General features: G+C 50.5%; 1 protein-coding gene and 1 long non-coding RNA gene across 3 annotated transcripts in view; one reads left to right on the top strand and one right to left on the bottom strand.

The window, feature by feature from the left end:
* The window catches only part of CAMK1G (calcium/calmodulin dependent protein kinase IG), a 29,203-nt gene extending 16,164 nt beyond the window's left edge, over positions 1-13,039 (bottom strand). Inside the window, exons 1-3 of one of the 2 annotated variants that reach the window (XM_040446331.1) lie at positions 12,829-13,039; positions 6,778-6,873; positions 2,895-3,012 (exon numbers count right to left, since the gene is read on the bottom strand). In XM_040446331.1, the coding sequence (XP_040302265.1) occupies positions 2,895-3,012; positions 6,778-6,805 (146 nt within the window). In that variant the 5' untranslated portion in view covers positions 6,806-6,873; positions 12,829-13,039. The remainder of the gene's footprint in view (positions 1-2,894; positions 3,013-6,777; positions 6,874-12,828) is intronic. The other variant, XM_040446332.1, reaches the window with a different exon arrangement.
* The window catches only part of LOC121011722 (uncharacterized), a 35,978-nt gene continuing 21,536 nt past the window's right edge, over positions 11,936-26,377 (top strand). The window contains exons 1-5 of the long non-coding RNA XR_005781725.1: positions 11,936-12,328; positions 16,049-16,143; positions 18,981-19,064; positions 19,550-19,831; positions 21,557-21,741. This is a non-coding gene — a long non-coding RNA (uncharacterized LOC121011722). The remainder of the gene's footprint in view (positions 12,329-16,048; positions 16,144-18,980; positions 19,065-19,549; positions 19,832-21,556; positions 21,742-26,377) is intronic.

The following is a 26,377-nucleotide window of genomic DNA, read 5'->3' as shown; positions in this document are numbered from 1 at the left end:
GGGGGGAGGGGGGTGGGCATTTACATTGCAGTGTATGCAAATGGTGCCTCCTAGGGTTGTGCAGTGTGGTGGCAATTTGAGACAGTGTTACTGCTCTTCTGCCTCAGGCTGCTTTGTACACTGTGTGTGTGTGTGTGTGTGTGTGTGTGTGTGTGTGCGCGCGCGCGCGCACGCGTGCGTGTGGTGTGTGTGTGTGCGTGTGTGTGTGTGTGTGTGTGTGTGGTAAGTATGGCCGGGCAGTGAAGAGGGATTACAAGACTTAATTGTGCTATCTATCTGTCAGAGTGGGGAGCAGAGAGCTAGTTCTGAGCAGCTCAGGTTGCTGGGGTCAGAAGGCAAGATGGGCAGAGGCTTCAGAGCCAGGATTACTTTGCTGCAGTAGAACTTGGTCTGTGTTTCCTGCTCTGAACAGCTCTCTCTGCTTGCTGGAAGACTCGTTGATGGGGGAAGTGGGGGAGGACCAAGGAGATGTCTCTTCCTGGGCAGTGAAAGGAGGAGGACCGGGCCCTGGTGACATTTCCCCTGCTATGGACTAGCTTTGCCCATCGTCCATAAGGCTACCCTAGGGCCCTGGAATTGTGGGTGATCTCTGGGCAGATTTAGCAAAAGCCTTCTCTACTGGTGGGTTGTTCCAGAAGAGCTGAGGGCTAGAGACAAGAGGCATTCATCAAGATTCCAGTACATCCTGTTCAGAGGAGTCTGCCCCACCCACTCCTCCCTTCCCCTCAGCATCTCACCTTGGTAACTGCATGGGGTCTGCAGCTTGGGGCTGCCTGTCCCCCTCCTGGGCACTTCAGGGGTGCCCTCTCTTTAGCTTTTGTTCAGCCCCAACTGCGGCAACAGCTGTGACTTGCCCCCTCTCTGGTCCCCTGAGTTCCCCAGATCAGTGCGGGGCTGGATATGTTACAGCCACCAGAAGCACTTAAAACACAGATTCCTGACTACTCAGTCCTATCTCCGCAGACCCCAGTGCGGTAGGTCTGGGACCAGGAGTCTGTAGTTTTCAAAACTTACCTATGCTAAAATGATAGTGGGAAGTTATTACTGATTTTCTTGAGTGTCACAATGCTATTGTGGATACAGATGAAAATGCCTTTATTTTTAGGAGATGCAGACAGAAGGATTCAAAGGTAACATATCATGAAGTATGCAACTGCTGACAAATTGTCCAGGGAAATCAGTGCGTGTGTGTGTGTGTGTGTGTGTGTGTGTGTGTGTGTGTGAAAGAGAGAGAGAGAGAGAGAGAGATGAAAGTTTGTAAAACAAATATAATGAAGTGTTAACAGCTGTTGAATTGTGGTGTATATTGAGGTGGTGCATATATTTGTTGCTCACTGTATTATTATTTCACTTTTCAGAAAATTTAGTTATTTTCACAGCTAAAAGTTAGAGGGAAAGGGGACACCTTGGCTCAGTTGAGCAACGGACTCTTGATTTGGGCTCAGGGCATGATCTCACTATGGTGATATCGAGCACTGTGCTGAGTGTGGAGCCTGCTTGGGATTCTCTCCCTCCCTTTCCCTCTGCCCCTCCCCTGCTCTCTCTAGCACCTACTCTCTCTCTCGAAATAAATAAATCAACTTAAAAAAATAGTCAAGAAAAAGTGGTGACTCCGCTGTCCCCCTAGGTTGAGGACGGCAGTGGCCGACTTCACTGAGTTCCGTCTTCTAACAGACCCACAGCACAAGTCTGAGCAAACAGTGAATAAGCCCTTGCCAACCTGGGCATCCTTCTCCCTCCTTCTCTTGATTTTCGGGATGCTTGGCAAATCATTTCTGATTCATGCATGAGTCTCGTCCCTCTCTCCTGCCAAAAATCCCCTCTCTAGCCACCCCCGTCTTGGCAAAGGTCCTTGATGGAAGGCCAAGGCTCTGATGACCAGCGCCACCCCCGAGATCCTCCTGCGTGCGCAGAGCCCCACGCTGGCCTGGGCAGGGAGAGCTCAGGGACTTCCTGTCCCGGCCAGGCCTGGCTCCTCTCCGTCTACAGTGAGAGTGTGGGCAGCTGTCATTGCCTGAGGTCAAGCCTCCCAGCCAAGGCCCACGGAACTAAACTCAGCCCCAGTTGGCTAAAGGGAAAGCTTGCTTGAATGGACAGCCTACTAACTGCCCCTCACTTCCTGGGGCCCAATTAGCCCAGACCAATTAGCAGGCCAGCTAGGGTCCTGGGGCTACAGAGCTGGTGGCCCGGAGCCCCTGGCAGCCTGCGTCACCGCCTGCACCCTCCCCGGGGGGGGGGGGGGGGGGGGGAGGCAGGACTGAGCAGAGGAGTGTCAGCTCCAGACAGGCTGTCTCTGTTCCTCCAGCCGTGTAATCGCTGTCAAAGGGCAGGCACAGACACTCCAGAGGCGGGTAGGAGTTTGGGCTACGGCATGACTTTATTTTTCCAACACAGCACTTAAGCTACAGTGCAGACTCCATGGGGAGCTGACTCCAGTATGTGTACCCATCCACTCTCTGGGGCCCAGAAGCCCCTTCTCCTCTGTCTACAGTACACAGTGGGGTTGGGTGACCTGTTCACTGCCAGGGGGAAACGAAGAAGCTGGATGAGGAGGCCCAGGAAAGTTCTAGGGTCACTCCACAAGTGCTCCAGAATCCCGCTTTCCTGCCAAGTTGTCCCGGATCTAGAAGTAGGGCGGGGATCCCTGGGGGTGGGCCAGGACGCGGAGCCCAGGGAAAGGACTGGTATTCCCTGCGGGTCCCAGTGTATGAAACCGTCCTCCGTTCTACCCCACGGTGACTTCTCCTACCCCACCCCCTGCCTGCGAGGTGCTGGGCTGATTTCCCAGGGGCCTCAGTCCCAGCTTGTCAGCTGCAGCTGGCCCAGAACAACTCTTTCCGGGTCCCCCCAGCGCGCAGCCCTGCCACCCGCCAGCTCTCAGCTCCCGCACTCACGATCCCAGCACTTCCATGAAGATGAAGGTTTTCCGGATGTTGGTGGTCTGTTTCTTCCAGGAGCTGGAGTCTTCTTCCTTTCGACCCATCGCCTCCAGAGTTGAAGCTTTCGGGGATGCTTTGAGGAAGGGGAGGAAGAGTCTGATCAGCTAAAATTTCTTAGACAGGATGAGAACAAGTTGCAAAAAGAGTCGAAAACACCTCTGTCACATAATAGCTGGAAAGAAGGACAAGGAGCAAATCCTGGATAATTGGCAGAAACAAGACCATTCTCTCCGCTTGCTTTTTAAAATGGCTCCAAAAAATACGTTGCACGTCTGCTGCATGCCCATTGTACTTCCTACCGCCCAAGGAGTGGAGGGTCTCGGAGTGCGAAGTCCATTTTGTACATATGTGTTTAAGGGCAATAACACACACACGTATGGATTCACACGTGAATATCCACCCTGGGGGGAATCTGAGCTGTGCGGAGGGGTTTCCTGCGTTTCCTGGTGATGGCCAAGGTGTTTATTCAAACCACAGGGTCAGCCCGACTTCCCTTCTGTTGTCACACATTGTATCAGGTAGGCCACGTCTCCAAGTCATTCCGACCCCCACCTCTCTCCTACCTGTTCTGGGCTAAATGAATGTTGGATGAAGGAACACTGTTTCCTCCCAAACACCCACAACATTGGTACTGTGCTGGGAAAGTCGTTATTCATTAAAATCTGAACTAAATCTTGTCCTAACCTTGTATCGGGGTTCCAGAGTTACCACCTTCATTCACCTGAGGCAGCACCTATGATGTGCCAGGTGCTGGCTCCATACAGATGGTGGCTCTGTCCTCTGGGGACTCGCAGGCTAGAGGAGGCATACGATGAGCAGGGAGGGTACCACGTACGCGATGACAAAGTGCGGGAAAGCCATGAAAGAATAAAACCTAGGCTTGCAAGAGGGACAAACAGGGACAGTCATCTTTAGATAAAGTCAGGGGAAGGTCTACGTAGCAGGTCATATGTAAGCTGAGATCAGAAGTTTGTGAAGGAGCCTGCCAAGCACAGGGTGTGTACGAAGGAGCATTTCGGCAGAAGATATCAAACACAGGAGCCCCAGATGGGGGCCAGGCAGGAACCACCTGAAGGGATGGAAGGGACAGGGTGTCTGGAGCAGGGGGAACTCTGCATGACACAGGGTCGATGAGTGGGCAAGGGGAGGCGGGTGGGTGAACCCCATTTCTGCCAACACCCTTTCCCCCATACTCCTTGGGCCTAAGAAGTAGGAAAATATGTCTAATGGTCGCATCTCTTAGGCAATACCCCTCCTTCCCCATTGAAACAAATGCCTGTAGACTCTATGGGGTCTTCTATTAGCCTCAGGACAAAGGGAAAGTTGGTGCCTCCCTAAATGAACATCAGGTAAAGAACAGAGGTTTGGAGGTCAACCTGAGTTCGGATTCTACTGCTGCCAGTTACTACTTAAAAATGGCCTTAGGCAAGCTACTAACCTCTGAGTTTATTAACTCATCTGTAAAATGGGACAAAGCCCATTACGGTTACGGTGAAGGTTAAATGGAATTGTGTACACAGAGACTTAGCACATTGTCTCACATATACTAAACAGTTGGAATAGAGATAGTATTTGGGGGATGCTAAATCGATGTCTCTTCATTCCTGGTAATCCCCATCTGGAGGAGGACTCGTGTCCTAAAATAGGTTCTATAGTATAGAGAGGAACCACTTCTGCCATTCAGACACAAGTGTGAGACTTAAGCCCCTGTGGATACGAAGAATGTGACATAAGAGAAGGCCCCGCTAGAGAGGAAGAGGTGTGGAAATGACCGACAGTTTTGGCTCAAGTGGATCCAGGGAAGGAGAGCGGGGGAGATGGGTGTAGTTGCCCGAAGCACACATCTCTGCGTTCACCTTCCTGGAGTTGAAACCCATCCGGGCCTGGGAGAGATAGGTGACACAGACAGGTGGGCTTCCCAGGCCCCTGCTGGTGGGAAGCTATAAGTGTAGGAGGAGCTTCCAGTGCAAGCACATTTAACAGAGCTGGAAGTAATCATGGGGCAGGCCTAGAGGGAGAAGGTGAGTGAGACAGGGTGGCATGACCCGCTGGGACTCCAGAAGTCTCCCCGGGCCTGTGGGGGGCTGGGGCCAGCTTGTTCCAGATCATGACGGCCGACTGCGGGTGTCTCCCTAGCCCTGTGTTTGGTGACGTCATGTTGTTAGCTTGAAATTAGCCACAGTGGGAGTGCTTACACCTGGACACAGGCAAATGCTACAATCAGGGCTTCTCCCCCACTCATCCCCTACCTTCTAGAACCAGTCCTTCGACAGACATGTCATCTCACTTCTGCCCCTGGCCCTGGTGAAGGGACACAGAGCTGCTAGAGGGCCTGTCACCTGGGGTCCAGAAGAAGAGACAGGCTTAACCAGGGCTTCTCAGGTGGAAACAAATGGCTGGGAGCTGGGCCTTTAGTAGAGGGTGTCAGCACGGTGCCCGGTGGGCCAGATGGGACCAGTCACACTAAAGAGGTCAACAGTCATCTTCTGGTGAGATCCCAGAGAACTAGGATCTGAGGTCCCTGATGAGTCTGAGGCCCCCTTCTCCTATCTACAAGCAAGATCAAGTAAGCACCTTATAACACAAAATGCCCCCTTGAACCAGAGTAAGAGGCGGCAAGGCCATCTCAAGGCTGCTCAAGGCTGTGTGTTTTCCTGGAAGAAACTGAGTTAGCTAAATGAGACTCCGTTGAACCTGAGATGCTATAATGAACACATTCAAATTTAAAGTTCCCCATTTCCCGCTTTTGCTGCCTGGTGAGAGTGGGGGTTCATGAGAAGGATTTTACGGGAAATAAAGATGCTACATTTTCTTCGCACATTTCAGTATCGTGTGTAAATTTGCAACCTGGCTGTATACTAGTTGGTGGCTGTTATTATGAGAATGCGTGTGAGAAGTGTTATGAAATCCTTAGCATTTGGAAATTCCAGTGTGGATCTGGTGGTTTGTCCTTGTATCTTCAGGACCATTTGTGGACTTGCTCCTCTTGGGAGGGGGGCAGCCCTGAGGGACCACAGCAGTTCAGGGCCCCAGGCACTAGCCGTGGGGGGGGGGGGGGGGCCCCACCAGCCATGCAGTGGTGGCCTGACCCTTGATTTGGAGGGCACGGTCCACAAGGCAGGGAGATAAATGAACCCTGACTGGCAGACTGCTTTAGGGAAGATGAAATATTAGAATAGAGGGCTATCTTTAGCCAGATACCATTCTGCAGATTCTTAGCCCCAAATCTGGCGGCTTCCACTTATCAGACTGGGTGGCATCTGGGCTCGGACCAAGTGCTTCTTATTGTATACACTGCAGCTGGGAAGTCTTGAAGGATGTAAGGGGTGAGGGCAAAGGGGTGGACGTTAAAAGGAGCCATATCAAGAGGGTCCGTCTGTTTGTCTCCCTCTCTGTCTCTCTCCCCTCCACAGACCCGCAGGGCTGGGGGCGGGGTGCTGCTTTTCCAGGTAAGGAGCCAATCAAGAATCTTCTTTCCAGCTCGGGGACCATTGGCTGGGCGTTCATGTCTCCCCCTGCTGGAGCCCCGTGGAATGACGGCCCGCCCTCAGGGAGGCTCCGCCAACCACCTCACTAGCAGATCTGTACTCCCTGTTCCCTCTCTCCCATCTCTCTTAAATAGCTTAAAAACATAGTATTCTTAGCTAAGCCAGGCTATAAGAAAACATCTTTCCCGCCCACCCCTCCTCCCATACACTCAATCCCAACAATTTAGTTCCATCTTCAGAGCAACGTGGAAAACTCGGGGGGCCCGGATCTGAAACCCCCGGTCGTTCCCGCCCCTCCCGGACCTCAGAGAAGTCCCCAGGCCCCGTGCCCCGCGCGGTGAAGGTCTAACCTTGGGCTCCTAGAGGGGCAGCCCACATTGTTTCCGCGTCCTGCTTCTTTCCGTTGAAGTCCTCCCCCTTCTCCCCTGACTCCTGTAATCTAGGTTCTTTCAGAGGAAAAGAAAACACATACTGAGAAGGTTGAAGCCCCAATATTGCTGTTATTTGTTCCCAAAGCACTTGCACCTCTCTCTTTTGGGCCAAGACTTCCACTGGGCTTCAAAGCTCAGGAACAGCCACTGCAGGGTTACAGCTGATTTCCCACGTGTAGCTGGGGGTCGCGGTCGGGGTTGGCATCCATGACCCCCGCTCCCTCAACAGGGCAAGACCCTCAGGGATATTTTGCAAAAATGACTCCAGGCGAAGGAAACAACCTTACTCATGGGGCCATCTTTGAATTGTGAGGGTAACACTTCTTCAATCAACAAGCGTTTATTGAGTACCTCCTGTGTACCTAGGGCACTAAACACGGACATTTCTATGACAGGAAGCTACCTTTAAAAGTTCTTCCGATCAAGGTGGAAAGACCAAGCCTAGGTATGTACATAAGCAACTAAAAACACGGACCAGTCCAGGGGAGAGGCAAACGAATGCACACACTGCTCATTGCTCGGAGCCAAAGCGGTTCAGAGGTCAGTTGCAGATTGACGGCGGACGTGTGAAAGTCCCTCACCAGGCTGTGAGTGCTTCCAGGGCAGGGGACATGTGTTCCTCAACTGGAATCCCTAGTGCCTAGTACTGAGCCTGGCATACACCAAGGTCCAGCATGCATTTGATACGCGATTTAGTGAAGAGGAGAGCCCAGGTGGGTTGATCAGGGAGCTGGACTTAAAATGGCTTAGTGCAAGGTGGGAAGACAGATTCCTTACCTTGCTCTAGAAACAGACCTTCAGCAAGAAGACCTGTACTTGGGGAAGAAAAGGCAGTAGGGCCTCCTCTCTAAAGTTCTCTCAGCGAGGCTCCATTTAGGACATTGCAGCAAGACCTATGACAATCTGAAACTCTCCTGTTCCTTTGTGTGAGGTCATATCCTCACTAGAAAGTAACTCCATGTGGACCAGACCTTGCCCATCTCCTTGTCTCCCCTGGGCCTAGCGCAGCGCCTGGCTCCTAGGTCGTGCTCACTCGTAGTTTTTTCAGATGGTCTTCCTGGTCTGTTGGGGGACACAGCTGGGGAGGAGCTTGCAGAGGGAACAGTTCTTCCTAAAGGGTAGCCCTGGGCTGGATGCCGCCTCTGAATGCAGCCCTTTCTGGTGCTTCTGGGGACAGGCTGTGTGATCCGTGGTGGCATCCAGCCTGGCTGTTTATGAGGTGCTGGTGAGAGATGCTCGGGCTGTGAGCCCAGGAGGCAGGTGCCCTTCTCATGCTTCCTTCATGGAGCATCGCTGCCCTTCTCTCCTTCCCATGCTCCATTTGGTCACAGGAACAACACTAGCACCAGACAGAACTCTAAGGCAGATGAGGCTTATTTTCAATGACCTCCTCATTGCCATCACCAGTCCCCAAAGATGCCAGGCATTCAATTCAATTCAATTCAATTCAATTCAATTCAATTCAACTCCATGTGTTTCCCAAAGCCACAGTAGGGTTCCTAAAGTGGACAGGAGCAACCTAGAGGAGATGGGGACAGGGAAGGAGGGGATCTTGGAGCAGCACGTCTGCAGCCTTCAACCCACAGATAATGGCTCTCAACTCTACCTAGGGGAAGAGTCACTGTACCTTTGCTTATGCTCTCACTTGGGGCTTCTGAGCAAGCAGGTATAAGTCACTCCGGGGCATGGTGAGGCATGTGTGGCTCTTTTACTGACCTCAGTGGAACCAGGCCACCCTAAGACCGCTTTATGGTCTGCATACAGGGCTTTCCATTTCTTGGGAGCATGACTCAGAAAGGCCTGTGGGTCTTGGGAGGGAGGTTATCAGTTGGATCATCTTTAATAAGAGTGTGCTCTCTGCCTCCAGGCTGGGGCACATGGAGCCATGGCAATGTATAAACTGTGTGGTTATAAGGGGCTGAAAGGATAAAGCTGGGTTGTTTTCTTGCCCTGATTCCCACCCCCGCCCCCCCCCCCCATCTCCTGGGCTCTGGCCCATATTGGACTTTGCGTCATCCTTTGGATTGAGAGGGACATTAGAAAGAGCTCAAGTTCTGGTTCCAGTTTTGATTTGGTACGGAGAAGCTGTGCAGCCCCAGGGAAGTCACTGTACATCTCTGGGCTTCCACATTTCTCTTTAGTGAAAAGAGATTGGAACAGACAAAGGTTTCCTGAAGTTTGTTTTTTAAAATACTAGTCCCAGAAGATTCTTTGTGTGCAAAGCGGGTTTGCTGCCCTTTCTTTAAAGATTCACGACCCATATTAGCTTATGAAAGGCTCTGAGGACTATTACACACCCTCGGTTAATGCTGTTTAACCTGTCATGCCCCAAACTTACGAGATTGTGAAACTTTCCTTTTGTGACATCTGCTAGCATCCAGGGACTCTAGGGTTGCCCAAGCTTACTTTGGAAAATGGGGTAACTGGCTATTTCTGATACTCTGTGATTCTCCATTTGTTTTAGCCATAAGAAATTTCCAGCAGTCTGCTGCCTTCAGCCATACCACTTCATGATGTCACAGGCATATAGCTGGGCCTGGGTGGCTGTCAGGCCCAGTTCATGGGCTGCAGCTCAAGTGGCTGGTCAGTTTTCCAGAGCCCAAGCCCCGAACCTGCAAGCCTCCTGGAGACTTCTGGCAGAACAGAACCTCTGAGGAGTATGGACTCCATCCCTAGTGCTCCCACTAGGCCTGCGTCTCACGGGCCAACTCTGCGTGCCAGTTTCTGTTCACAAAATCACGGAGGAAGGATGTTTTTCAATTGCCTCCTGCAGTTTATTTCAGGCTCAAACCCACATTTACGTTTAACCAAGTCCGTCCTCCTGCAGTGACAAGCCAGAATCCACATGTTGCCTAAGGTTTACCGTGTGCCTCTTATAAAATAAATGAAGAACACGCTCCAAGGCTTCACTTAGTGGCTGAGAGGTCAACACATGGAGTCACTGGAGAGAGTAGGGGGTGCTCCTGATTCCCGATGTGCTCCTAAGCACAGGGGGCCTCAGTTTCCTCATCTGCTGCACAGGAATAATGATCCCTGCTCTAGTTCTCAGCACTCCCGTGGCGTCAGTGGGCACAACAGAATCATTCTGCAGCCTCGACGATGCCATGCAGCGGGCCCACATTATAGGCACATGAATTAAACACCATGCACCGGCCGGGAAAGAGAGGAAAACAAAAGCACTTTAAATAGAGGCGAACACGCAGGAGGAGACGTGAATCCACTGCTCCCTAACTGGTCTCAGCTCCCAAGTGCGTCTCACCGTGTGGACATCTCATCTCACGGTGATTTTAAAGTGTTTGAAAGTATCCAATTTTTCATACAGCACGGTCTTGAAATGCAAACCCACTACTTCATCTGGTACCGAACCAGCAGAAGAGAGCTCTGAGGCCACACTGGGAAGCTGCCTGGGAAGGGTTTATGCTGGTCTCTCTGGGGCACCTTTCTAAGGAGTTTCCAGGGGGAATGGTGGTGACCGTGTATCTGCCACACGCGGCCCTTAAAGCCAGACCCGTGCAAGAGGTGCGTCCTCTGTGCAGGTGCAGGGCTCCTTCCTGGCACCGCCAGGCACGGTCCGCCCCGGGAAGGGGTGCACGAGGCGAGCTGTGGCAGGATGCTCTGCGGGACCAGCCCTGCCTCCCGGGACTCGGGCTTGACCGGCTGGCAGCGCTCGCGGGGCGGGGCGGGGCAGGGCGGGGCACTTGCCGCCGGGCCCCAGCCCCCAAGCCCCTACCCCCCCACCCCCCACCCCCCCCACCCCCCGCGCTGGTGACCGCGGGGGCGCGCCTGCGGTTGTAGCGCGCGCGCGCGGCCGCCGTCTCATTCATGCCGCAGCTCATTCACTGGGCGGGCTGGCAGCGCCGGGGTGGGGGGGGAGCCGCACCGCACGCGCTGAGCGGGGCGTTTATTCTAGCCGCGTGCGCGTGTGTGAGCGCGGGAGAGGGATCGAGGGCGGCGCTCTCTGCCTGGGCGGGGGGGGGGGGGGGGGGGGGATCCCCTCCCCCCCCCCCCCCCCCCCCCCCCCCCCCCCCCCCCCCAGTATTTCCTGTCCCAGCCCCCTGCCCCCAAGTACTCCCCGGCCTCGCAGGGTGCCTGCTGAGCGCTGGCAGCCGCACCTTGCAAGCGCCTCACCTGCCTCCCCTCCTCCCCTCGGCCTCACTGTCACCTTTAGGGGAGGTGTCATGAGGCCCGTTAGGTAGCTGCGGTGCTGATGGCTAGAAATGTTGAGCAGGATGCCCCAAATCAGATAGTATGTGACAGAGCTGGCCTGGGAGCCCCCGTCCATCAGAGAGCCACCACAAAACCTGTTGCCTCTCTCCTGGAGGTGATTATCCGATTTCACTTACCGGGCTCCACCCTTGGGGTGCTTTCATGCAACCCCAGCACCCAGCTCCTGACTGAGCCCCCCGGGGAACAGGTGACTTGGATGATCTGAGAAAGGTACTGAGGCCGGGCCATCTACTGCCTCTCCTGCCTCCAGCTCAAACCTCTTGTCGCTCGCACCTCAGGCTTCTTTCCCCAAGTTTTGCCCCGTCTCTCTCAGGAGTGCTCTTAATACACACGCACATCCACACCTGTCCCCCACCCCATACACCATAGCTATCTGTGGTATCATGGAGAGGTCACTGATGATGTCAGAAGTTCTGGGGTCAAACGCCACCGTCATTAACCAGATACCACCAATATCCAGCTTTGCAACCCCAGGCAAGCCTCTTTGAGTCTCATCCATACTAAGGGAGAACATTTACTTGCCCCACCAGCTCGATGGGCTTGCCCTAAAGCCAGTAGCTTAAAAGCACATTTACATTAAACTGTAAAGCGCAGTTCCCATACCAGGTATTACTAAGCACTTTGTGTCATGGCCTATTGGAGCTCATCTTTGGCCCCGGGGTTAAGCGTGGGTCAAAAGAACTGCCCGGGGCTGGGCTGTTTCCGGCCTCTGATCTGGGAAAGATCATCTCCTTACCCAGGAGAACCCCGCTCGACTCTTTGACCCTCCTCCTCAGAGATTTTTTCTCATGATTAGTTTATCTGGCTCCAGAGCAAGCCGCTGGCCAGCCATGCACTACCGCCAGACCAGCGCGAGCCCTGGCCGCTGCCTCCGGGAGCTTCGGGGTTAATGTTTGTGCGTCAAAGTTACGTGGAGAGAAGGGGCCACAGTGCGGATGGGGGTGGTGGAGCAATCAGACCTTCTTTTAACGTCTTCACCTGCCAGCGCAACTGGGGAAGTTTCAAGACGGAAGGGAGACAGAAGCGCCCCTGGGGAAGGTGAAGGAGCAGTCTCGTGACTGACAGCAATGAGTTCTGCATCCTGAAGCCGCCCAGGCGGGACGTGGAGCTGGCGCCTGGCGGTGGACCCCGCCAGGAGGGACTGAGGCTGGCCCGCTTTCCTGGGGTTTGCAGAGCCACAGGCTGTTTACAAACTGCCTTTTCTGCCCACTGGCTCTCTTAATGCTCACGACAGCCCAGACAGGTAGGCAGAACGCATTGCTCCTTGACAGATGGGGTCAGAGAGGTTAAGAGATGAAGGTTGAGCAGGAGGCAGGGTTGCAAGCTCGCTGGAGGTCCTGACACCCCCGCAGACAGACAGCCCCTCCCAGCCACAGAGCCCCGAGGATTGTCCCTAGAATGCAGCCTGCAGACAGGCATTGCAGGAGGGACATATACAGATATTTTGCCCCCCTTTCCCTGCCCAGAAGTGCAAAAGGTTCCCCCTCAAGCCAACCCCGAAGTGATGGCAGATGGCTCTGCACGGAGGTTCCACCTGGGCCCCGTTCAGACTTATTTTCCAAGGCAGCTACAACTTACCCTTGATACCACGAGAGTCAGGCAAGCCTGGAAATGGGGCAGAAATGAATAAAATACCCAAGTTGCTTGCAAAGGTGGCTCTTCTGCCACATCTCTAGGTGCCACATGCCTCCCCTTAAGCAAGGAAACCTCCTAAAACCGAGAAAAGAGTCAGGTTCATCTTACCTGAAGACTCGGAAGGAATGGTGCTCCCGGTGCTGCTACTCCAGCTCCTACAGGTCTGTGAGGATTAGCTGCTCCAGCGCTTTAACAATAAACCGAATTAAAGGGGAGGAATGCAGGGGTTTTCTTTCCCAGGACCGTAACCAGGCAGTCTTAAAGGGGAGGAAAAGTAGCTATGGTGGCTTGCGTCTCTCCTGCCTTTCCTCTGCTTTGCTTTCCCTCCCTCCAAGCAGCATTGAGTCCGATCCAGAAAAATGCTTTTGCAGAGGGCCCTTTTATGCCCTCTGTGCGTGTGTGTGTGCGTGTGTGTAATTGTGTTTGCATTGATGTGTGTAATGGCAAGGGAGCAAGGAGAGAAAGCAGAAACAAAACTGCAAATTACTGGTTTCCATTGGCCTGGATGGGGTGATAACAGAACATTAGAGAAGCTTTCTAGGACTGCCTGCCTCAGTTTCTTTTTTAACCACTCAGTTGCCGGAGTGTTGTCTAAAAACACCTTCCCGACCAAGAGGATATCTACTTGGATCGAAATGTAGGGACTGAAGACCGCTCTGTGTCCAGTTGTCTCTTACAGAATGGGAAGAGAAGCAGGGGACCCTCTGTTGCATGGCCCCACCCCAACTCTCTGATCTATCATCTTCCCCTGTTTCTAGAAGCATAGCATCCTGATCCCAAAACCTACCAGCCTCTTTTCAGTCCTATCCCATTAGACCTTAGGAGATCATTCCCTTTCCTCTGGAAACTCTAGCTGACTCTGTTCCCCCTTACTCACCTCTCCATCCTGCTCTTGACCATCTCAGCCTCCTTTGGGCTGTTCCTTTCCGTGAAGTTTCCTTGAACTTCCGTCTTTTGCCCTTTGCTTTCTCTTTCCCTCCTCTTCCCTTAATCCTAACATCCACTCACAGAGTCTGTTACCATCATCATGTGAATGTCCCAAGTCAACACCCCGTCTGGGTTGTTGACCTTAACCTTGACATCCAGATGTCCAACTCCATCCACAAATAATCCTGAACATGTAAGAGCTTTCTTCAGACCCCTCTCCCCCTGTCTCCCCAGCTAGGCTGTGGAGCTACTATCTTCCCAAACACTCAAGGTAGGGTCCCAGTCACTTTCTTTGACTGTGTTGTCTCTTTCATTGCCTTCCAAATCCAATCAGCTGTTATGCACTTTTAATTGTTCCTTTAAATTAGCTTTTAAATTGTGCCTTTTCAATTTTTTAACCTCGTTTGTGTTTTTTGAACAAATAACACATTCATAGGGGTCAGAAATCAGAACTATATTAAAAGACATATATCAAAAAATAAAAATAAAGAAATAAAAGATATGCATTGAGGTGTTTCCCCTTCCCATCCACCCTTTCCGGCCCACCCACCCCCCACCCGCCCTGCCCTCTATAGGTGGCCACTCTTATTGGTTTCTTGTCTATCACTCCAGTATTTCATGTGGATGCAAGTAAAAGAATATAGAATATATTCTGTAGAATATGGAATGTAGATATAGCTATAAATAGATAGATATAGATATTCCCTGCTATCCTTTTCACACAAAAAGTAAGTAAATGCTGCCTCTTTTATATCTTCATTGCTACAATTTTAATTCAGGCCCTCCTTCTCCTCTCTCTGGTACTATTGTGATAGATTAGGCTCTCACTGGTCCCTGGGGGAGGTGGCCAATTGAGATACCTAAAAGTGGCTCTGGAGAAGTCTTCTAGGTTAGACTCCTGGATTGTCCGTTGACAGGATGTGTGGCCTTGGACAAGTGACTTAACCTCTCTGTGCCTCAGTTTCCCCACCTGTGAAATGGGATAATTTGTGAACTTATTTCATACGCTGGTAGGGTGGAGTGAGACAGAATGCCAGTTGCTTGGAACAGTGACTAGCAGATGACAAAGACTCAGTAAATGTGGACTAATACTGTTTTCCCTCCAATCCAACTTTCATTCTTGCTAGAATTATCTCAAGAAAACATATTGCTTTTACCTCAAAAAAAAAAAAAAAAAAAGATCTATTACCTACAGGATAAAGTCCAAACACCTTGGCCTATCACTGAAGGCATTCTAGGATCTGGCACAAAACTGTCCTCTCTCCCTTGAGTCCCTCCATCCACCCAGCTAACTCTCTAGCTTTGCATCCGAGACCCTGATTTCTGACACACCGCTTTACCCAGCGCTCCTGACCTTCGCTTGTGCTGGTCTATCAATATAGAATGCCCTTTCCTCCTTCTCTGCCTATGGAAATGCTATAGATTTTAAAAATCCTCATCAAATACTATCTCATCCGCGAAGCCTTCCATGATTTCCCGACTTCCTTGCAACTAGTCACTCCTTCCTCTGTGCAGTTCCCAAAACTTTGTCTACAGCTCTTCGTTGTCCTTAATCTTTTTCTGCCTTGAATTTTAGCCTGTGTTTCCACCACTTAGATTCCCTGGGTACAGTGTCCCTGTCCAGCAGCTGTCTTCCTCCTGTCTGAACACTGGAACTGGGGAGTTCATCACAGCTTGAAACAGTCAAGTAATGCCCTTGGGCATCAACATGTGTTAGAAAGTTTATCTCCATAGGGGACTGAAGTCTTCTTCAGCACAGGCACGCATGCACTCATTCCTTAAATGTTTATCAACACTGACCACGTACTAGGTACTGGGGACACAAAACCAGACCCAGACTCTACACTCCTAGAACTGCTGTCCAACCAAGCACACGAACCAGCCAAGTCTGTGCTACGTAATGCGCGCTGATACAAGTTTGAATTGGGCAAGGAACTGCTTGCTGGTCAGCACCAGCCCCCTGGAACCCTCCCTCTTCTTCCCCTTTCCTTCCATCCACCTGCACACTGCTGGCCTTGGTGAGCCACAGAGCCAGAGGTGAATTCTCAGCTGTGGAAATAGAAATGGGTTCCACGTTGGGTGCCATGGGACAAAGTGTTACCTCTTTATGCTGAGTTCCAAAGGTAGATGTCCTCGCAGGTACTGACCAGGCCATATGCTGGACATCAGAGGCCGGGAGCAGGGGCAAAGAATCCATGGCTGGAGCAGTAGCACAGGTGGCTACAGAACTGGAGGGGCATCCATTCAGGAATGTGTTCCAGGGAGGTAGAAGAGAGACTGGGGCGTGAGAATGCACGTGTACTTGGGCACACATACACGCATGTGCACACTCACACATGCTTGCAACGTTGTCTGGTTCAGATTCTTTTAATGGCCTTGTCTCTATGGTTTCTCTAATCAGCAGTCCAACTGAGTGTCTATTCAACATCAACTCTGTGCCCAGTAGAGGAGGCAAGGCATAGAAAACAACTGGAGATGAATCAACCGCTGCATCAGGTACGATTACCTCACATTGTCCCCAGGGACGGGGCCTTGGCAGGAGAGCTGGGGGTTGGAGGCGTTAGGAATGGTTTCATGGAAAAGTGTCACGGAAGTCAGCCTGGTCCTTAAAGGTGACTAGGACCGGATGTGGGAGATGTGGTGGGGTGGGGTTAGGGAAAATACAGAGGCTGGAATATGTAAGATGCATGCTGGAAATGACAGGGTGGCCCTGCAGTGCACGGGGGACAAGTGCATGGGGGACAAGGCTGGCCCAGGAGGGTGTTTGAGCAGCCTGACTGAGGCTTTGGACTTGGCTGTGAGGCAGCAGAGGCACTGTAGATTTTTTTTTTAAGTTTACTTATTTTTGAGAGAGAGAGAGAAAGAGAGACAGAGCGTGAGCAGGGGAGGGGCAGAGAGAGAGGGAGACAGAATCCGAAGCAGGTTCCAAGCTCTGAGCTGTCAGCACAGAGCCCGATGCGGGGCTCAAACTCACCAACTGTGAGATCATGACCTGAGCTGGAGTCAGACGCTTAGCCAACTGAGCCACCCAGGCGCCCCATCTGCAATGTAGATTCTTAAGCAAGGATGTCTTAAGCAAGATTCTTAAGCACCAATGTCAGGGTGCCAGAATTAGGGAGAAATTAGAGACTAGAAAGTCATCAGGGAGGCTCTACTGTCACGGAGATGAAGGTCTGAACCAAAGGGGTAGAGGAGAGGAGAAGGAAGGCCCATTCTCACCAGGAAGCATCCTTCTCTCACCTAAAGTGACGTGTGCATCTGAGCTTGTCACAGGGGATGTCAGCAAAGGGAGAAGTGACCAAGTGTACTCACTGGGTGCCCACCTCCACTGCTCCCATGTGGTCATGCTTACCCTTCAACTGAACAAAGTAAGGAGTCCTCTTATGGTTTGGGGTAAGGAGGAGACAAGGGAGGTGTGCTCATGAGAACAGAACAATGTTTTTCTTTCAAAGAGCATTGGTCTGGGGGCGCCTGGGTGGCGCAGTCGGTTGGGCGTCCGACTTCAGCCAGGTCACCATCTCGCGGTCCGTGAGTTCGAGCCCCGCATCAGGCTCTGGGCTGATGGCTCAGAGCCTGGAGCCTGTTTCCGAGTCTGTGTCTCCCTCTCTCTCTGCCCCTCCCCCGTTCATGCTCTGTCTCTCTCTGTCCCAAAAATAAATAAACGTTTGAAAAAAAAAAATTTTTTTTAAAAAAAAGAGCATTGGTCTGCACTCTCTTTTATGTTTGATTAGACCTCCAGATTGAGCTTTTTGGATACCCAAATGACGACAAGACATAATGAAGTGCCAGGGTGGAAAAGGGAAGGGAAAGCAAACTCCATCCATCTGTCCATCCATCCATCCATCCTTCCGTCCATCCATCCATCCATCCATCCATCCTTCCGTCCATCCATCCATCCATCCATCCATCCATCCTTCCGTCCATCCATTCTTCCATTCATTCCTGCAACAAATATTTATTAAGCAACTACTCTGTTTGGGGCAATATTTTGGGCTCCAAACATACAGTAACAAACGAGATAAGCAGTTTCTTCCCTAATGAGTCTTGCATTCTAGCCGTGGAGTCAGATTTTAAACAAACACAGATCATCACAAATGCAATAAGTACTATGAACAGTTTAGGGCACTGTGAAAATATGTGTTAGGGGACCTTACCAAGCCCGGAGACAGTGACTTTCAAACTGGACTCAGAAGGAAGAAGAACTAACTACGTGAAAAGTTAAGCAAAAGAACAGCTTGTGGAAAGGCCCTGAGGTAGAAAGGAGCCATGCCTACTGGAGAGACAGAGAGAAGTGCATTGTTACTGGGCAGCAAGAGCAAAAGGGAAAGATGCCCCAAATGCAGCTGGTGAAGCAAGAAAAGAAACATTGTCCAAGGCCTTGAAAGTGTGACAGGCAGAGTAATGAGAGGGGAGAGGGGCCACCAAAGAACAAACACCACTTATTTCGTAACACATTTCCAACTTGAAGTTGGATAAGAGAGAATGGAATGGGCACCCAAAGTGGGGGCGAGAGGGAGGAAATAAATGGAAATTGTAGGACGGTACCGACAGGCTGGCATGCAGGCATGAATCAACGTAATACTTGCTACTTTCGTGTTTATTTGTTTTAAAAATAAGACACCAGATTTCTAGTACTTCCAGGAATAGATGCCGCTTGGTCTACATTGTTCCCGCAGCCTGCGATGCGCTCATCTTTTTGTTTGAGCCGGATCGTTAAGAAGTCTCCTCCCCTGATCACTGTTCCCCGGGCACAGGCAAAATGGATGTTCTCTGAGCCCAACTCTGCAACCGCACGCACCCTGCTCCACTGGGTGGAAACGGGTCTGCCACGTGTCAGGGTTGTCCAGTAGTGACGAGCTCTCTAAGCGTAGAAACCATGCTTCAGTGACCTCCGTACTAGCATATCACCTGGTGCAAAGCAAGTTCCACAAGGGGTCTGAAAAATCGAAGGGCAGAATAAGACCTAAAAGAAGGGTTTTCTGCTGTGTCCTGAGTTTGACACTATTAACAGCAGAAGGAGGTGCATTCGTAATGGGTTTACCATCGGCTGCCCCTACACACACGCAGAACCCAAAGAATATATATTCAAACAGCCATGCCTCCTGGTTTGTGCCGCAGCTTCCGATTTCTTTAGAGGGCACAGAGAGTTGAGTGTCAGGGGTGGGCTGGTCAGTCAGGATCTCTGGGTACTTCCGCATGGCCCCTCCACCTAGGGAGGGTGTGTCAGCTCATTCCATCTGAACTTTCTCTTTCTTCTCCTTTCTCCGATCACTCCTTCACCCTGTATACCCTGTCCTTAGATCTTTCTGTCTTTCTCCTCCACCCCTGCCAAGGTTCAGCAGACATTCAGCTGTATCTCGCCCTACCCTGGGTGGGGCAGGCATCCCATTGGTTCTCGCAGGTTGGATGTCTACAAGGTGAGTAGATTTTCACCCGATCCCCTCCTCACATGTTCGCTCTGTGTCTCTGTGCCAAAAGAATCTACCGTCTCCGTTGCTTTGAGTCACATTCCCAAATGAGCCCAGCCTTTGTATATGCCATGTTCCAGGAATAAGTGGGGTAAGGGACAAAGCCTATGAGCCTGGCTTCAGATTTTTGGCTGATGACCTAGTCAGTTCCCATGTGAGAGCCCCAGCAGAGACTGTAGAACCTTTCTCCTCTGTATCCAACATTATCTGCGTGTATTTCTCTGTCCACGATTGGAGGAATCAGTCACGACTCTCCATGGTCACCAGCACGTGACCTTGAAAAACAGTGGGGATGGGAGGGGGTCAAGTGCAATGAGTGGATGATCCTGAGTATCACTTGGCGGAAAATATGTTCCAAACTTTTATCAAGGCTACTGACAAAGTACCTGATTGTCCTCTTTGATTTTAATTTCCTTTTTCTGTCTCTTCCTAAGCCTCCAGGGAATGAACAAATAACAAAGGAAATGGCTGACAAAGGGAAAATTATGATGTGAGAATTTCACTAAAGAATTTAGCCCACTTTACTCTGTTCGCAAAGGCCCTGGAATTGGCCCCGAACTGTGGTTTAGGGAATCTATCATTTGTTCCCACGGTGTCCTTATTAGCCAGGCAACCTGGGCAGAGTTTAAACCTCAAGGATCTTCCTGTTCTCATCTGTCAAATTGGGCTAATGATGTCAATCCACCCCACGAGTCTCTCTACTGTTGGTGTCCCAGGTAAGGAAAGGATTGTATGAGTCATGGAAAGTAAGGTTACACTTGTTCCCTGCTGAAAGTCACATGCTCACCTCCAGGTCCTGCCCCCGCATAGGGCAGAGTTAGAATGCAGCAGGATTGCTCTGGGCTTCTCCTCGGGGGGAGAAGGGACTCAGGGCTCCTTCACTCCCAAGAGCAAGCTGCCACTGCCCTCTAGTGACAGCATTCTGTCCAGACCAGGTGCCTGTGTCCACCCCTCTGGCTAATGGGGGAAAACAGATCTTTTTCTTGACAGGACTCTTTCTGACCAACCTTTTCTCAAAAAAGCCGTGCCTCAAAATTCTCCATATTCTTGCTCTGTGTGGTGATTGCTGTTCTTATCTATCATATTCTAAGAACTAGCAAGTATTTTTCAAGTGTCTGCTATGGGGGGTGGGCAATGTGCCAGTCACTGAAGTGACAGTCCTCCCCTCCTCCCACCTCCCTCTGCTGCCCATTGTCCCTTAGGAGGGGGACATCTCAGACCAGTCATCTTCAGGATGTCAGCCTTCTGGAAACTTTCCAGAGATAATGACTGAGCCTCCTTCTCCCTCTTCCGTGTGGAAAGGACCCAATGGGACTAAGGACGCTACCTACTAATCTCCTCTGTCCTTATGGTGCCCGGTGCAGAGCAGGCATTCTGGAAGGATTTGCCTGTTGAAGACGTTGTCCGCTGAATGAATAGCTGACCTTCAGAAGCGACTCCTGGATAGACCTTGGAATTTTATAATATATAAACATCTTGGAGAGCCACAGTGAAGAGCCTAAGAGTCAGACACAAGACCAGACTTGGGATTGAATTTTGGGTGCTTTATCACTAGAAGTGTGATCCCCAGGCAAATTCTTCAACATTTCTGCACCTGTTTCTCATGCATCAAACGGGCATAAAGGGATACTTTGCTCAACAAGAGGGCCATGAGAATTAAATGAGAGAATGTAGGTGAAGTGCTTGGAAAATGATAAGCACTCAGGAAGAGGACCTTTTGGGCGCATGACTCAGTTAGAGCCTCTGCAGAGTAAGGCAGCTCAGGAGAGCGGGGTGGAGGCGGGACAGGGAGCCAAGAAAGAAGCAGTGTCTGCATCGATGGGCAAGCGTGCATGCATGTCCCAGGTGGCCGGGACAGAGGATTTCCACGTCCAGTGAGCTCTCACCTGTAGAGGTGACAGGTCCTTTCCCCTCTTGGGGTAACTGTCTTTGCCAGAAGGAGGGGTGGTCTAGAGCAATCTAGCACCCAGTGAAGTCCAACGAATGCACCAGTTACGGACTTAGTCACAAGTGGGGAGGTAGCGAAAGACAAATCCTCTCCTTAATAACGGGAGGGTGACAACCAGGACTCTTGGACAACTGGGGTGCTAGGACCTGAGAGCTAGACAGCATTCTGGGGACGTATCCGCCCCCATTGTCCCTGGGGAAAATAGCAACAAGAAAGTCCTCCTTTTTCCTCCTCTCCCTAGACACTTGCCCAGGGCAAGTGAACCCCTTCTCCCGCCCCAGTCCCTCCCCTGTTCCAGGCTTGCAGGTGGAGGAGGGCTCCTGAGGCTGCCAGCAACATCACTACCTAGATGTTCTCATCTGCCGTTGTTCCTGAGACGGAACATTTAAATAATAGAACTGACGATAAGTAAAATTTAGCAGCAATAATTTGCTTCCAAGGAAGGAAAAATTGCTTGATTTAGACACCCGATCTCTTGTTTGACTGTTTTCAGTGCTGCGGTTCAAACCTGACCTTCGGAGATGGATTGACAGAACGTGTGGAGGGAGAGAATGCAGGCACGATGTCTCCAGGGCAACTCCTGGAGTCGCAACGGCCTGGCCGTGGCTCAGTGCAGTGCCTTGGGAACAGACACAATACACTCCAAGTCCAAGGCTGGTTCCTGCACTTCTACTGGAGGTGAGTCCACAGCATGGGGACGGGAGCAGGCTGGCGTTGACAGTCGGTGTAATGGATCATTCTGATCTGAGCTTTCAGCATTCCTGCCTCTCCCCCAGCTGGTGGGAGGAAGCACAGAGGAAATGGTCTGCCTAGGCTTTCCAAAACCTTGGAGAAAACAACCACACTCAAGAATTACAAAGAGGACAAGGGCCCATGTTCCTGCAGTCACCAAGCCAGTGTCCTTGGTAGCACTAGAAAATTATTGATTGATGCTGGGGTTTAGAGGACCTGAATTCGTCTGCTCAGAGGGTCAGGTTTGGGGCCAAGGCCTGCAAGCTGGTGTGTGGGAGAAAAAAGAGGAAGACGTTTCTTCCATTGTTCTGGACTAGGGCATCGTCAATTCCAAGGACAGAAGAACAGACCAGCATTAAAGGCAGATACCATTGTTTTCACAACCCTGGGAAGCTTTGGAAATACCAGCCTTTGAAACAAAGCCAGGCCAGTCATTTTGGACATTTCTCTGTAAGGGGAGGTTGACCTTATCATAACCTGTAACCCAGATGAGAATGGAACGGTTAGGGACCAGATGGGGCTTGGTATCTGGAGAGGGTGGCAATGTCAGCAAATTGTCACATCCCAAAGTTCCCACGAGAGGTAATGGGGACGTCACGAGTGTGCAGAGAACAGCAGTGGGGCGTCTAGGAGAAGCCAGTGTTCTGAGATTGTCACACCACATGCATTTGCATGGGCTCCTTCCTCTGCCTGGGATGTACTCTCATTTTCTGCTTAGAAGATTACTAGCCATGCTTCCAGAACAGCTCACAGTCTACCCCCTGTATGAAATCCTCCAGGCCGAAATAGCACACTCTTGCCACAGTATTTTGGCCATACCTTATTCATTCTTCCATTATATTCAAAATTTTAAATTCTTGAACGAATTTATTTCAATAAATTTGGGGCCCCTAGGGTAGACACTGTCTATATATGCCTAGCATATAGCAGCTAGTAATTTATTAATTCATTCGGCACATATAAATTAGGATTGAGGAAAGCAGGCTGAAAGATAGCATGGGGGGGGTGAGATTTGGTGAGAGATACCAGGGTGAGAGTCTAAACCCAGGTTAGGGGTGGGCACAAAAGCAAGAAAGTGCCTCTGTCCTGGAGGAATTGGGCACTGGGCATAGTTTTAATGCACAGATCCCAGCACAGGAATCCAGGTTGGAAATGGGGTTCAGGGAGGAGCACTAGTTGCATGAATATTCAGCGACTCAGAGAGTTCAGCATTAGCCCTGAGAAGGGTTGGATGCCGAAACTCATGAAACCTGTCTCCTTGTGGAAGACAATTCCGATGTCTGAGCCTGGCATGGGGCTGGGTCTGTGGCTGGGAGAATTACACTGAAGGGGCCTCAGTTGCAGCTGGAGGACTGGGGGTATCATGAGTCCACAAGTCAACAAGCCAGACTCCTGGGCCATTGCTTTGTCCTTTTTTTCTCTAAAAAGGGAACTGGGGCATAGATGGCCAGCTTTGTAACCCAAGGCAGGGCAGCACAGCTGATGGAATCTCAGGAGAATGGACCCCATGCCGCCATTAGTTACTAGACATTTCGTGCACAGAATCCGGAAGTGAAACTTGCAGAGACACAGGTACACCATCCATCACATACACATCACATACACCTGCCCACGTGTTCCACAGATCCTATTGCTAGTTTTTAAACTTAAGAACTGTTCTGTGGCTTTTCTCTTCCCATGGGGAGAATCACAGTTTGTTGCTCTAGAGCAAGTCTCCTGGAACAGATTCTGCTCCTAACCAGGGACTGGAGGAGGGTGAGTTAGAGCTCAAGTTTGAAAAGCATGTCTGTAGGTGGTGTTTAATCAACATGAAACAGCTAGAAAGTGAACTGGAAAGTCAGTTGATCTTAAGTCTTAGAATAAAAACAGTTCATGGCGGGGAGGGGGGGGCACCTGGGTGGCTCAGTGGGTTGGTTAAACATCCAACTCTTGATTTTGGCTCAGGTCATGATTTCATGGGATCATGAGTTTGAGGCCCATGTCAGCTTGAAGCCTGCTTGGGATTCTCTCTCTTTCCCTCTCTCTCTGCCCCTCCTCTACACTCTCTCTCTCTCTCTCTCAAAATAAATAGACGGTGAAAAAAAAAAAGAATAAACACAGGTTCAGGTCCCATTGTCCCTTTGCAAATCCTTATCTCGTGAAAGGGGTTTTCATTCTAGATTTGAGTCTTTGTTGGGTAACTTCAGATAAATCTGAGCCTCAGTTTCTTCATCTACAGAATGGGAAGAATAACGTGATCTTGCCAGCACGGGGGTTCTCACGAGCATACTGGATAGCCTCCTGTGGGGTCTACCCAGCCCTCTATCCCCTTTCTGGGTTCACACCTCAACCCTTTTTCTGCTGGGGAATGTTCATTTTCTCGTTACTTGACTCCAGTGTGAGCCATCATGTCTACGTAGAACCTACTCCTGGCCACACTTGATGGGTTAAATGGTGAGCTGGAGTCAATTTTGTTTAGTTTTGCTATCAAATAAATTTACTTCGAGTTTATGTAATAAAAATTCCTTTCAGATTTGCTGGACTCTTTGGATTTTGGAATTGTAGATAATGGACTGTGGCATTGTAGATAGTTGAGTCTAGGCAAATTTTGATCCTACGTGTCTGTGTTCTTTATCAGAATGTGAATTCGTCAAGGCCAGGACTAAACACCTCCCCCAGGGGTCCTATGGTCCCCTCACATTCAGCATGTGTAAAACCGTACCTAAAAGAAGTGCAAAGGGTTAGGGGTGGAGTGGAGCTACGAAATCGAACCTGATGTCTCCCCACACCTCTTCTTCAGCCTGTATCCTGTGCTATCCTTGTAGTCAGTGAATCTGGAAGCCCAAGTCCCTTGTGACTCCCCACCCTCCCTGACCCTTCAACATCCAGTAAATCTCCAAGTCTCACTGATTTAATTTCCTAAATACGTCTTGATTTTGCCCCTTCTCCATTCCTTCGTGTTTTAACTTTATCATCTCTTGTCTGGATTACAGCAAGAGCTCTGAATTGGTCTTATTTTCTATAGTTCTGTTCCCCTCCCATCCCCATTCCCCTCCCCAGCCACTCCCTGCTGGAGTGAGTGATCTGTAATGCAAATCTGAACATGTTACTCTTACCTAAAAATCTGCCCATGGCTCCTCATTGCTGGCAAGATCAAATCCAAGTTCTGTGGCACGGCGCAGATCGAGCTCAAATCCCTGTGCACACTTTGCTATTTTTTATGCTTCATGAGCTTTATTATGTTGGCACTCTTGTTTTCCTTAGGACACCCATCCTGCATTTATTCACCTTTAAAACGCATCTCAAACTTCAACTCCTTAAGAAGCCTTGCTTGGAAAAGACAAGGAGAGTCCCATAACATCTTATCACTCCAATGATGTGCCTCTGTCACTCAATATATGATTATCGTGTTGAAAATACCTTCTTGATGACTTACTTCCCAGTTAGAGCATACATTCTTTGAGAATACATACCACCATATCACATTTATCTTAAAAATTTTTATGTTTATTTATTCTTGAGAGAGAGAAAGACAGAGAGAGTACAAGCTGGCGAGGGGTGGGGGGGGGGGGGGACACAGAATCCGAAGCAGGCTCCAGGCTCTGAGCTGTCAGCACAGAGCCCAATGTGGGACTTGAACTCATGAATCGTGAGATCATGACCTGAGCCAAAGTCAGATGCTTAACCACTGAGTCACCCAGGTGCCCCCCATATCCATCTTTAGAGCCTTAGTTCTTAGTATATTATTAGAACTTAGCAGATGCTTAAGAAATGCCGAATGTGATAAAGACCTACCTGGGATCATCTGGGAAACCGGTGAAGTGGACTTGTTTGTTTGCATGGAGGTTGAGTAGACCCTGAGAAAGAACCTTAGTGAATGTTCACTGATCGGGTTCAGAAATAACAGGCTAGGTCTTGGTAAAGCACAAGGATTATTCTATAGAAGCCACTATGCAGGGGAGCCAAGGAGCCTGATAAGAGCAGTCATTCTTAGGCATAATGCACTTGATCCTGGGGAAGGCATTTTTGGTTAGGTGGGAGGAGTATGGCCTAGACAAGGTTACCTGAAGTCACCTTGTGCACCTGGACAGGGCTGAGGTAAGGAAGCATCAGGGTCAGGCTGTCTCCCCTGCACATGAGCTGGAATAAGAGCTCCAGAAGACCCCAAGTCTGCCTTTGCTGCCCTCTCAAGATGTGGATTTGCTGACAGTGTGAAACCCTCAAGCCTGTTTTTGCATTCTCAGTGTGGAGTCAGAGCCCAGGGGGTGCCCTCCAGGAGCTGTGTATGCAACAAGCTTTACATGTCAGAATTAGCTGAGAAGTGAGTTGTTGTTGCCTCTTTTTCAACACACAATTCCCACTGCTGGTCCATTTGACAGGTATTCCTGCAAGAAAGGAAAGATATATTTCCATGCCTTTACCCACCTGGTGACTCGGTCAGAAAGAATTGCTTCAGTCACCACTTGATAGAACTATGCCTTGGTAGTGCCAAGCACACCCCTAAACAGGTTGGAGACCCTTCATGATACAGACCTTCAGTGCAGAATAATTTATTTGAACACTCAGTTAATTCCCAATCGTCCGTCTCCTCAGTCAGATCCCT

The sequence above is a fragment of the Herpailurus yagouaroundi genome, unplaced genomic scaffold (genome assembly GCF_014898765.1).
Source record: "Herpailurus yagouaroundi ecotype Mexico unplaced genomic scaffold, PumYag 195, whole genome shotgun sequence".
Classification (NCBI taxonomy): domain Eukaryota; kingdom Metazoa; phylum Chordata; class Mammalia; order Carnivora; family Felidae; genus Herpailurus; species Herpailurus yagouaroundi.
Note: the sequence above shows the minus strand (reverse complement) of the source record. Positions and strands in the feature narration are given on the sequence as shown.